Source organism: Anastrepha ludens, chromosome 6, assembly GCF_028408465.1.
Source record: "Anastrepha ludens isolate Willacy chromosome 6, idAnaLude1.1, whole genome shotgun sequence".
Lineage (NCBI taxonomy): Eukaryota > Metazoa > Arthropoda > Insecta > Diptera > Tephritidae > Anastrepha > Anastrepha ludens.
This window is the reverse complement of record NC_071502.1, coordinates 92,101,378-92,113,642: the sequence shown is the minus strand read 5'-3', so window position 1 is coordinate 92,113,642 and position 12,265 is coordinate 92,101,378. Positions and strand designations below refer to the sequence as shown.

Sequence of the window (12,265 nt, the reverse complement as noted above, 5' to 3'; positions counted from 1 at the left end):
AGAGAATGTGTTCCAAATTGTTCCGTGGCAAAGAAAGTTCAGACTATGTTTTGTGGTACATGGTTTTCTTAAACATCTAGAGGGCCCTTTAATACCTTTTAGGGAGCTGGGGTGTTATTTCGGGAACTGCCTAACCACTTTTTTCCAAGTTGCAATCTACTTTGGTATAAAACGATACGCGGTGTGTTCAACAAGTATCGCGAATTTTGAGTTTTTTTCAAAATTATTTATTTATTCATTAATATCTCTTTTGTCCCCTTCAAAGTAATCCCCATGAGATATTATGCGCATATGCCAACGTTTTTTCCAATCTACGAAGCACTTCAAAAAATCATTTTTTCTATCTTGTCCAACTTCTTCTTCGATACCGTCTTTATCTTGTCAATAGTAGCGTAGTGCCATCCTTTCATGGGCCTCTTCAGTTTCTTGAGCCAGGAAAAGTCACAGGGGGCCAGATATGGGGAATACGGTGGCTGTCATCATTAGTGTGTTGTTTTTGGCCAAAAAGTCACGCACAAGCAACGATGTGTGAGCAACAAAGCTCAAAGAAAAATTGTTAAAAAACTTTTCTGTTAGATATTTAAATTTCTATTTCAATGCATTTCTATGTTTACACTGGATAAAAAAACCAAATTTTTTCCGAATTAATCCTTTTGAAATTGAATTATAAAATAAAAATAAAAAAAAAAAATTAAAATTTTTTAATTTATCACATCAGCTCTATTTTTTTCATTAAAATATTTTTATTCTATTTTAATTAGATTTCATACAAAAAAATAAATATTTTAAAGTGAAGTTCAAAAAAGTTAAATAGTTTAAAATTTGTTCAGTTCGATGTTTAAACTTTTATTTTTATGCATTTCTTTGTTTATAATTGGGAATTAAAGAAAAACTATTTCAAAAATTAATCCTTTTGAGATTTAATTATACAATTCTTTTTTTTTTACATTTCTTACACGACCAATAAATTTGTATTATTATTTTTTTTAGTTTATTCCATCAGTTCTATTTTTCTTTTGTAGTTTAATGTTCAAAATATTTGAACTAAAAACAAAAATATAAAAAATTTTTATTTTAATCTAGTTGGATTCCACACAAAAAATTAAGTATTTTAAAATAGAGTTCAAAAAAATTCAATAGTTTCAAATAATTATACTTCTATTTTTATGCATTTCTATGTTTAAAAAAATTAATCCTTTTGAATTCGAATTCTACAAAAAAATGGTTAATTAAATTAATTAATTATTATTAATTAATTAAATTCATTAAAATTTTTTTTTTTTTCAAATTTTTTCTTATTAAAAAAGAATATTTTTATTAAATTTGGTATTTTGAATTAACGAGGAATCATTAAAAAAAATTTTTAATTGAATTCCTAAGGAATAAATTTAATTTCTTCTTCTAATTGGCGCGATAACCGCTTACGCGATTTTGGCCGAGTTTAACAAAGCGCGCCAGTCGTTTCTTTCTCGTGCTAACCGGCGCCAATTGGGCACACGAAGTGAAGCAAAGTCCTTCTCCACCTGATCTTTCCAACGCAGGGGAGGTCTTGCTCTTCCTCTGGTACCACCAGCTGGTACCGCATCGAGTACTTTCAGAGCCGGAGCGTTTGTATCCATTCGGACGACATGACCCAGCCAACGTAGCTGCTGGATCTTTATTCGCTGCGCTATGTCTATGTCGTCGTAAGGCTCATACAGCTCATCGTTCCATCGTCTGCAATATTCACCGTTGCCAACGTGCAAAGGTCCAAAAATCTTGCGCAGAATCTTTCTCTCAAACACTCCAAGCGTCGCTTCATCGGATGTTGTCATCGTTCAAGCTTCAAATTTAATTTCTAACCTTCTTAAATTTTGTATTTTGAGTTAAAAAAAAAAATCATAGAAATAATGCTTTAATTGCATTCAAAAAGAACTAATTCAAATTTGTAATTTCTCTAATTATTTTTTTAATTTTTCCAACAAATTTTTTTTTCTTAAATTTTTTATTTTTAGTTAACAAAAAAATCAAAGAAATTATTTTTTATTGAATTCCAAAAGAATTAATTTAATTTTTAATTTTTTAATTCTTTTTTTAATTTTTTAAAAAATTATATTTTTCTTAAATTTTGTATTTTTAATTAACAAAAAAATTGAAGAAATAATTTTTTATTGAATTCCAAAAGAATAAATTCAATTTTTAATTTTTCTCATTTTTTTTTTTTTTTAATTTTTAAATTTTGTATTTTTAATTAACAAAATAATCATAAAAAAATAATTTATTTGAATTCCACAAAAATTAATTTAATTTTGAATTTTTAAAATTCTTTTTTTTTAGGTTTTTAAAAACCATTGTCGCGGCTACGATGAGATGAAAGGGGTTTGCTACTAACTCAATGGCAAAGAACGGTTTATTCTGAAATTCAATTTAATATTGTACATTCTGTATTTTAATAAAATATAGAAACTTACCACAGTTTTGCACCCCTTCTTCCTCGACTGATCGTATGCGAATGAAAAATAGAATAGAACGAAGAAGAATGAGTGCGCAACTTTGGTTCACAAGCAGGGTTGTAATTCTACTTATTACAAATTTTACATATCATTTGTCAACACCCCCACCCCCGTGGAGCGATCAGCTTCACCACTTTCCAGATCCAGGACTGCCAATTTAGATACCGCTCGTTGCAGAAGTCCACCAACCGTACGCACGTCCGCACGCCGAGCCACACCATCTGCGCCAGTATACACACGCTCAACAATACCACGTCGCCACTGAATCCTTGGCACATTCGGATCGCAAATAAATACTACATCACCCTCTTTAAGAGGCGCGGTTCGTTCACACCACTTAACTCTTCGGGTTAGCGTTGGTAGATACTCCAGTACCCATCGCTTCCAAAATGCATCTCTTAGGCTTCGTGCAATGAGCCATTGCTTGCGTAATAAAGGTATCTTTTCACCAGGAGAGTTGGCCGTTGGAGTTTTAGGGATATTACCCACGCCAATCAGGAAGTGGTTAGGCGTTAATGGCTCGTCTTCGTCGGGAGAGATGGGCAGATGCGTCAATGGACGTGAGTTTACTATGTTTTCCGCTTCTATCAGAAAGCTTTGTAAGACATGCTCACGTGGCGCTTTTTCTTTTAATGAATGTCGAAGAACCCTTTTAACGCTCTGCACCATTCTTTCCCAAATTCCTCCTTCAGATGGATTGGCGGGGCAGTTGAAGAACCATTCAACTCCCTTGGTTGACAATTCATTTTGTATTCGCTCAGTGTCAAAAACATCAGGAAAACGTTTCGCTTCTTCGTTGGCCCCGATGAAGTTTTTCCCATTGTCAGATCGTAGACGTGTTGGAACCCCTCTCCGATTCATGAAGTTGCGCATAACTATTATACAGGAATCCGTTGATAAGTCGTGGGCGATTTCCAGGTGGATTGCGCGCACGGTGAGGCACGTAAACAACGCGACCCAACGCTTTTCAGTTCGCCGCCCGATAGTAACCGAAATAGGCCCAAAATAGTCCAGTCCCGTATAAGTAAATGGTCGTACATAGGGCTTCAAACGATCCTCTGGTAGAGGACCCATCATAGGCGCGTGAGGTTCTGTCTTCCTGACTTGACAATATTTACATCCGGCTATTACACGTCGTAGCATTTGCCTTATTCGGGGAATCCAGTATTTCTGACGTATATTGCTTATAGTCGCCTCGTGATTCTGGTGCTTCATTGTGCAATGGTGATAATTAACGACCAGATGCGTAAATATATGTCCATACGGCAGTATGATCGGTCTTCTGATGTTATACGGTAAGAAGCTAGCTGCATCTATGCGCCCTTGTACACGAAGTAGCCCCCTGTCGTCCAGATATGGCGAAAGTTGCTTTAATGCGCTGTCATTTGGAATGGCTTTACCAATTTCGATACTGTTGCGTTCTGAAGTAAATGATTCCGATTGAACGCGTAGGCATAATAGGTGCTCCGCGGCTTCCAGTTCAACAGCAGTAAGTCCATATTCCAGATATTTTAGCTCCCGTTTACGGCAGCGGTTTATGAATCGAAGCACCCACGCTACTGCTCTTTTTAATCTAAGTAAATTTGAGAAACGATTGTAATCTATAAAAATATAGTTGTTGGCAATTAAAGAAAATTTAGAACGGAGCTCTTCATCTGCTTCCACAAAGATCTTGCTGATGTTTTCTTCAGCAGGCCACGTCTCTTCATCGCGTCTCAGAAAATTCGGTCCCTGTAGCCAGCGAGATTTTAGTGAGAAATCAACACTCCCATGGCTTCTTGTCGCCTCATCGGCTGCATTGTCTTTCGTTGGCACCCATCGCCATTCGCGAACTTCACTCCCATCTAAAATCTCTGCAACGCGGTGCGCCACATACGGTTTGTAGCATCGATGTTCGCTTCCAATCCACTTCAAGATAGTTCTGGAGTCGCTCCATAAGAAGCATCGTTCAGGGCGTATTTGGTGATTTTCCAATATCAATTTTCGTAAACGTACACCCAGGACGGCTGCTTGCAATTCCAGGCGTGGAATGGTTACGGCCTTCAGTGGAGCGCACTTCGTCTTCGCACAAACTAACGTAACACCAACTTCACCAGTCGACTTTCTTGACCTCCAGTAGGCGACAGCAGCGAAGGCCTCTTCGCTAGCGTCAACGAACACATGCAGCTCCAAATCCGAAGGCGCACCATGTGGGAAATAGAATCGCGGCACACGAAATCCCGCTACTTTGTGCATCTGCTGGCGCCACCTTTCCCATATTATATTCACATCATTTGGGATGGGCTCATCCCAACGGACATCACGACGCCATACTTCACGCATAAGAGATTTGGCTGCAACAGTAAAGTGACTTAAAAATCCCAACGGGTCGAATATTGACATAATAATACTAAGAAGTTCCCTTTTTGTGGGACTCCTTTCGCCTGTGATTACTGCTTGTTCAATGCGATGGAACTTCAGGTTGAATTTAAAATTATCAGTTGCTGACTCCCAATATAACCCAAGAACCTTCTCTGTGCTCTCAGCGACTGCGATCTGTTTCGTTGCCGTACTACCATTTAATTCTTTAACTACCTTCTCTGAGTTCGATACGAATCCACGTAACTCGAATCCACCATCGCTGTGAATGTCACGAACCTGCTTTGAGATATCTACGGCCTCTTCAATTCCATCAAAACTGTCAACAAAATCATCAATATAATGATGATCAAAAATAGCTTTAATTGCACGAGGATGACTTTCGTGGTGCTCCTTGGCGTTCAGCCTCATGACATATTGCGCCGAGCAAGGCGAGCACGCGGCGCCGAAAATCATCACTCGCATCTCGTACTCCTCAGGTGGCTTAGTATTTTCGCCATCACGCCAAAGAAAACGCTGTGCACACCTGTCTACTGGCTGTATAGCTACCTGGTGGAACATCTCTTTAATATCTCCGCAAACTGCAACTGCACGTGTTCTAAAATTAAATAAAATCGAAGGTAGTGATATGTAGAGCTGTGGTCCCTTCAATAACTTGGAGTTCAGAGATACCCCTTCAAATCGCGACGCTGCGTCAAAAACAAAGCGTAATTTTTGAGGTTTATTTGGGTTGACGACACCGAAGTGTGGGAGGTACCATTTCCTGGATGAAGTCATACTCGATTCCTTGGGCGTAAGCTTTCGAGCATAGCCTTTACTTAGGTACCCATCAATGATCTCTTTGTACGCGGTTGCGAACGTTTCGTCGCGTTTCATCTTTCTCTCAATCCCTTCAAGCCTATGTAGAGCAGCCGTATAATTATCGGGCAGTTGTATGCTGTCGTCCTTCCATAATAGCCCTGTTTGAAATCGACCTCCCACTCGTTTAGTTGTGCCTTCAAGTAACATCTTAGCTCTGACGTCATCATTGCTTTCGACAGGTGGCGAAGATCTAACGCCAAGACTTTCAATATTGAAATAGTCGAACACAAGTTGACGCATGTCTTCTTCTTCTTGCATTTCTTGGGTACGTAAAAAAAGACAAGAGCGGGTTGCTAACGACGCACGACTGGTTGGACCAAAAACTACCCACCCTAGTTTAGTGTTGCAAGCGTACGGACCTTGCTCACTAATCCCTTTTATGTCAATCGGCAGGCCTAAGTGTGCATGATCGATTCCAATTAAAAGTTGAGGCACAGCATCAAAATATGGCTGGAGAGGCAGAGACGAAATTGATTTGTCACTGCTCTTTAAATCATCATGACTTAAACTCTGCATGGGCAAACCTAGATTAGCTACGGTATACACGTCGCGCAGTAGGTAGCGCCTATTTTTACCAACACCGCTAATTTCAATATTGAAAACCTCAGTCGACTCTTGGGCTGTTCTTCCTCCAAACCATTGTATATCTAACGAATGTCGACGGCCGCGTACTCCCAACTCCTTGGCCAAATCACTGTCTAACATCGTAATTGAAGAACCTTCATCCAATAGGGCGTACGTATCGATGCGCTTATTATCGCCATACAAGGTTACCGGCAGCACACGAAAGAGCAGCTTGGGCTTAGTGCTGCTAACATTTGCGCAGCTCAACACGTTTCCTCGTACGTCACTTTGTTCTTCCTTTAATAAACTTAAGGTCGGCGTAACAGCATTGGCCTCATGCAATAAACTGTGGTGTCTACGCTGGCATCCTTCTTCTAAACAAAGCTTTTTACGGCGACAGTTACGCGTGTTATGGCCCACGTTCAAGCATGAAAAACAAGCGCGATGTTTCTTCGCGAACTCCCATCTATTAGACACTGCGGCATTTAAAAAACGACGGCAATCTTGCAGTTTATGTTGCTCCTGGCATAATGGACACTTAACGGGAGTTACACCTGCATAACCTAGACACTGTTTTTCGGATGTATGTAACACCGCACGACGCTTTTGATCTTTATTGTCGATGTCTTGCACTGTACATATCAGATTAGCAAGTTCACTTACCCAAGCGCTAAAATGTACAATTGTCGGATACGGCTGTATTGAGGCGGCGACTTTGGCCCACTCCAGTTTCTTACTCATAGGAAGCTTAGCTAATAGTTCCTCTAATAGCGTAGGATTGGCGATGTGTTGTTGTCCATTCGCTGACTGTAAGAATGTTGCTAGGTTTCTCACTTTAGTGGCAAAGGGTACCAGTTTGGACAATGCATTCTCCGAAATATTAGGCAAATCCCTCGCTTGACGTAGCTGACTCTGAATTAATTGTTCGGGTCGGCCAAAGCGAAAACGGAGTTGCTCTATGGCGGCGCTGGCGTTGTCTGGATGAATTAAAGCGATTTAATCACTTCCCGCGCTTCTCCTTTAACAGCTTTCTGCAACCGTTGATTGTTTTCCAGATTAGTGTAGTTGTACATTGAAGTCGATTGGACGTAGGCTGTATAAAAAATTGGCCAGTCTTCTGGCTCGCCGCTAAATTCGGGTAAATCTTGCAACTTCCGTGGTACTGTTGCAGAATTGTTTAAAAATGAAAAATTGTTTAAGTCATTTGTTGGCATAGGACCATGAACAATACTGTTATAATTATTAAAAACAGGGGGCGAAATTATCGACGACGATGTAAACGGCACGCCAGAATTACCTAGTGTAGCGTGTGTTTGGCCCTTTATTGAATACGTTGGCGCAAAGACGGCGCTCGCAGTTAACGACGGCAGCGAAAAAAAACTACCACCGTTTTCAGCGGCTTGCTGGCCTGGCAGCATGGCAGCGCTGCTCGTGATAGTCGACGTCGCAAAATGTGCATAACTGTTTATGGTCGATGGCGTGATGTTATTTGTTGTTGCGTTAACCGACAATTTTTGCATACGTGAAGTACATGAAAAATTTGGGAATTCATATAACGGAGCACCTATAGCGGGTGCTAACGATGACGCAACGACGGGTATTGTTGTTGTCGTGGCGGTGGATGTAGCACTATCTAAATGACCTGAGCTACGCAAAGCAATCTCTAGCCTTTGGCAGTGGCGGTTTTGTTCACTTAATCTTACCTGTGCTTCTTCTAGTTGTCTTTGAAGAGTGGCGATTTGATTCTTCATTTCCAATCTTAAACTTACGGATTCTGATGAGAGGGCGGTATTTGTGACGTTTGTATACGTGCTGGCAGCAGTTGTGGCGTTGGTATGCGTGGTGGCGGCGGAGGCGGCGTCGATTATGATGGCGGTGGAATTAGGCTGAACTTCACCTGACTCTGGTTCTAATTTGTTGAGCCGAGGACTGCGGCGTTTTTCTATGGTTTCCTCCGGATCATTCATTTAAACGGCCCCAAACTTTCACTCTTTTACGGCAGGGAAAAATACGCAGTTAATCGCAAATAATCAAATTGTGAATAAAGATGTCGCGGCTACGATGAGATGAAAGGGGTTTGCTACTAACTCAATGGCAAAGAACGGTTTATTCTGAAATTCAATTTAATATTGTACATTCTGTATTTTAATAAAATATAGAAACTTACCACAGTTTTGCACCCCTTCTTCCTCGACTGATCGTATGCGAATGAAAAATAGAATAGAACGAAGAAGAATGAGTGCGCAACTTTGGTTCACAAGCAGGGTTGTAATTCTACTTATTACAAATTTTACATATCATTTGTCAACAACCATATTTGTGTTAAATTTTGTATTTTTTTTTAACAAAAAAATCATAAAAACAATTTTTAATTGAATTACAAAAGTATTAAGTTAATTTTAGATTTTTTTTTTATATTTTTTTTTCTAAAATTTTGTGTTTTGAATAAACAAAAAATCATAAAAACGATGTTTTAATTGAATTCCAAAGGAATAAAAAAATCTAATAATTTTGTTCACTAAAAAAATTTAGTTATTTTAAAAGAGACATTTAAAAAATGTTGCATTGCTAAAAATTGATTCAATTAAATAATAAAACTTCAGATTTTTTCTAATTCGGCTACATGAAAAAAGACTTTGAGTGTTACAAAATCGAAAGATCTTATCTTTTCAAGCTATTTTCATAGAATTAATGAATTCTTGAAATAGCCAGCCACACCTTTTGAATTTGCCTCCCTGTGGTTATTAAATCACGCCATTTTTTCTAATTACACTGACAAACCGCTCACTCAATGCCAATAGAAAGCTTTCGAAAATAAAACCCTACCTAACAGTGTCCCTTCTTTCCTCCTTTGTTCCATCCTTTACAGCGCCCTCTTTATATAATTATCCCATTTTTTGTCACCACTGAGAATAACAATAAACACTTCCATAATTGGACGCCACGAACAATTCAATTTCCAAACGAAGAGCGACAAAAGCAAGAACAACCCAAACAAATGCATTTCCATCCCCCACAACTGATTCCGCTGCTAAAGTAATAAACGTCAAATTGCCAGAATAAATATTGACACTGACGATAAAAAATAATAGACGCAGAACAATAAAATACAAAACAAATGGAAGGACAAAGCGCAATATAAAAAACAGCCAGTTCTACTGATGAGTCACAAAGTATGGGGTAAACGCGCGTTTGAACCGCCCGCATTTGCTGTCAATACGAAATTACAGTAAGCGATGTGAAGGCTCAAAAGGACATTGAATCTTTATGCGATGTGACAAGGCATAAGAGAGATAGTGAGAGAGAGAGAGTGTGAGAGAGGGGGCTTCCTAACCAAGCGCTTTTGGCCAAATAAACAAATAAACAGTCCGATAAAGTTCACAAGCGCTGAGCCGCTAGCGAAACTGCAATGAAGATATAAAATGCGAAATATAAAGGAGAAATAATGATAATAGCAAATAAAAAAGGTAGGCAAATAAAATAGAAGGATATCGTGGAAAATAAAAACACTTTGACAGCATTGACGCGCAAATGAAGAAATAAAGAATAAATAAAAAACAATATAAGCCGTTGCGGGAAACTCGTAAAAACCCAAACTGGGCAAACTGTGCCTACACACAATTTTCGCCGAGGATGCCGGAAGAATTGCAATGGCTAACTATGCACTTGGGGGGAAGTGAAGATGTATGAGCCGCTTTCACGCTATCTCGCTACAGGCCTCCCTGAAGAGCTTATTATTTCAATCGAAATAATAGACCCACGCCAACAAGTAAATAAATTCTCCAAACACTGCAGTCGATAGCTGGCATCCGCAAGAGTAGGCAGAGTAGCGAAAGCGATAAAGGTGGAAAGCGGGTGGGAAATAAAGCTCAAACTTAAACGTTGAGTTGCCATGCTGCCTGCAGTCAATGGCCGGTTAAGTATGGGAATTTTGCTTCAATTCTCAGTCATATCTAAATGGCATTGAAAATCGATCATTTTGAGAAGCGAAGCGCAAGCGACTGAATGTTTTTTAAGAATACTAAATTGTTGACAGTAAAATGAAATTTAGTAATTGGACTGCATGTAAGTGTAAAATTGTGTGATTTTCTCAAAGGAGGGCTTTTCTGATTAAGCGTAATAATGCAAATGTCTTGGAGGACGATTGAAAAATTTGGCGCTTCGGCGACGTTTGGCGATTTTTGTTCAGTTTTCCGTTGGATAAGTTGATTGACTGAAATCCTGCGAGAATTGTAATTCAGCTGGTAGCGACGAAATGTATTTTTTTTAAGTAGAAGCCGCTGGATGAAACCAAACAAATTTGGATGGGAGAAAACACAGAGGAAACACAAATGTCAGGAGATTCAAGTATTTTGGATATGGTTTTGATTTTTTTAAATTAGTTTAGTTTTGAGCATAATAAGAAGTTGACTGAAAAACTTTTGAAAAAGTTTAATAATTTTGAGATTTCTTCAATGTTGAAAATTTTGTAATGGAATTTTTAAAGATCTTTTTGAAATCGATTCTACAAAAACATAGTTAATAAAATTTCTTGCACAAAAAAATAATATTTTTTTTAATTTTTTTCAAATTTTTTCTAACTTATCCATTAAAAAAATTATATTTTTATTAAATTTGGTATTTTGCATTAACGAAGAATCATTAAAAAACAATTTAATTGAATTCCAAAAGAACGAATTTAATTTCTAATTTTCTTAAATTTTGTATTTAGAGTTAACAAAAAAATCATAGAAATAATAGTTTAATTGCATTCCAAACAAGTTAGTTCAAATTTTTAATTTCTCTAATTATTTTTTTAATTTTTCTGAAAAAATTATTTTTCTTAAATTTTATATTTGGAATTAAAAAAAATAGTCATAAAAACAATTTTTTAATTGCATTCCAAAAGAATTAATTCAAATTTTCAATTTCTTTAATTATTTTTTTAATTTTTAAAAACTTTTGTTTTTCTTAAATTTTATATATTGAAAAAAAAATAATCATAAAACCAATTTTTAATCGAATTCCAAAAGAATTAATTTAATTTTTCATTTTTTTTAATTCTTTTTTTAATATTTTTTTATTTTATATTTTGTATTTTCAACTAACAAAGTAATGATAAAAAAAATTTTAATTGAAATCCCAAGAAAATAATTGAATTTTTAATTTTTCAAATTCTTTTTTTAAGTTTTTAAAAAGCCATATTTGTCTTAAATTTTGTATTTTGAATTAACAAAAAAAATTATGAAAACAAATTTTTTAATTGAATTTCAAAAGCATTAAGTTAATTTAAAATTTTTTTTTTAAATTTTATTTTCCTTAAAATTGGTTCTTCGGTTTTTTAACATATTTCGGAAAATTTTATAATTTTAAGATTTATTCAATGTTAAATATCTTTTGTGAAAATTATATTTTTCTTAAATTTTGTAGTTTTAATTAACAAAAAAATCATAGAAATAATTTTCATTGAATTCCAAAAGAATAAATTCAATTTTAAGTTTTTTAATTTTTTTTTTTTTTAATTTTTTTTTTTTATTTTATATTTTGTATTTTCAACTAACAAAGTAATATTAAAAAAAAAAATTTAATTGAAATCACAAAAAATTAATTTAATTTTTAATTTTTGAAATTCTTTTTTTTAAGTTTTTAAATATGGTGTTTATTTGTCTTAAATTTTGTATTTTGAATTAACAACAAAATTATGGAAGCAAATTTTTTTAATTGAATTTCAAAAGAATTAAGTTAATTAAAAATTTCTTTTTAATTTTTTTTTCCTTAAAATTGGTTCTCCGGTTTTTTAACATATTTTTTTGAGTAAATTGCAATTATTTTTTCTAACTTTTATAATTTTGAGATTTATTCAATGTTAAATATCTTCGGTTGTTTAACATTTTCCTAATTTTTTAGGATAAAATGTACGTTTAAAAAAATTCTATGGAAAAAATGTAATTTTCTGGTTCAATATTTTTGGGAAACCACTTTTTTCTCTTATCATTTGCGAAAACCACAAC

General features: G+C 35.9%; 1 protein-coding gene across 1 annotated transcript; it reads right to left on the bottom strand.

Annotated features, from left to right (window-relative positions):
- Positions 1 to 2,573: 2,573 nt before the first annotated feature.
- On the bottom strand, positions 2,574 to 8,242 carry LOC128867175 (uncharacterized). The gene is made up of 3 exons (XM_054108269.1): positions 7,573 to 8,242; positions 4,136 to 7,252; positions 2,574 to 4,093 (listed from the first exon to the last, which is right to left on the bottom strand). The coding sequence occupies exons 1-3, from the start codon at positions 8,240 to 8,242 to the stop codon at positions 2,574 to 2,576; spliced, it is 5,307 nt and encodes a 1,768-aa protein (XP_053964244.1).
- Between the last annotated feature and the right edge of the window lie 4,023 nt (positions 8,243 to 12,265).

Excerpts from the sequence above, each read along its gene's own strand:
- LOC128867175 (XM_054108269.1), bottom strand. The coding sequence starts at position 8,242 with ATGAATGATCCGGAGGAAACCATAGAAAAACGCCGCAGTCCTCGGCTC. Across the intron at positions 7,253-7,572 it reads CCAAACACACGCTACACTAG|ACAACGCCAGCGCCGCCATA; the intron begins GTAATTCTGGCG and ends TAATTCATCCAG. Across the intron at positions 4,094-4,135 it reads GGAAGCAGATGAAGAGCTCC|ATTACAATCGTTTCTCAAAT; the intron begins GTTCTAAATTTT and ends ATATTTTTATAG.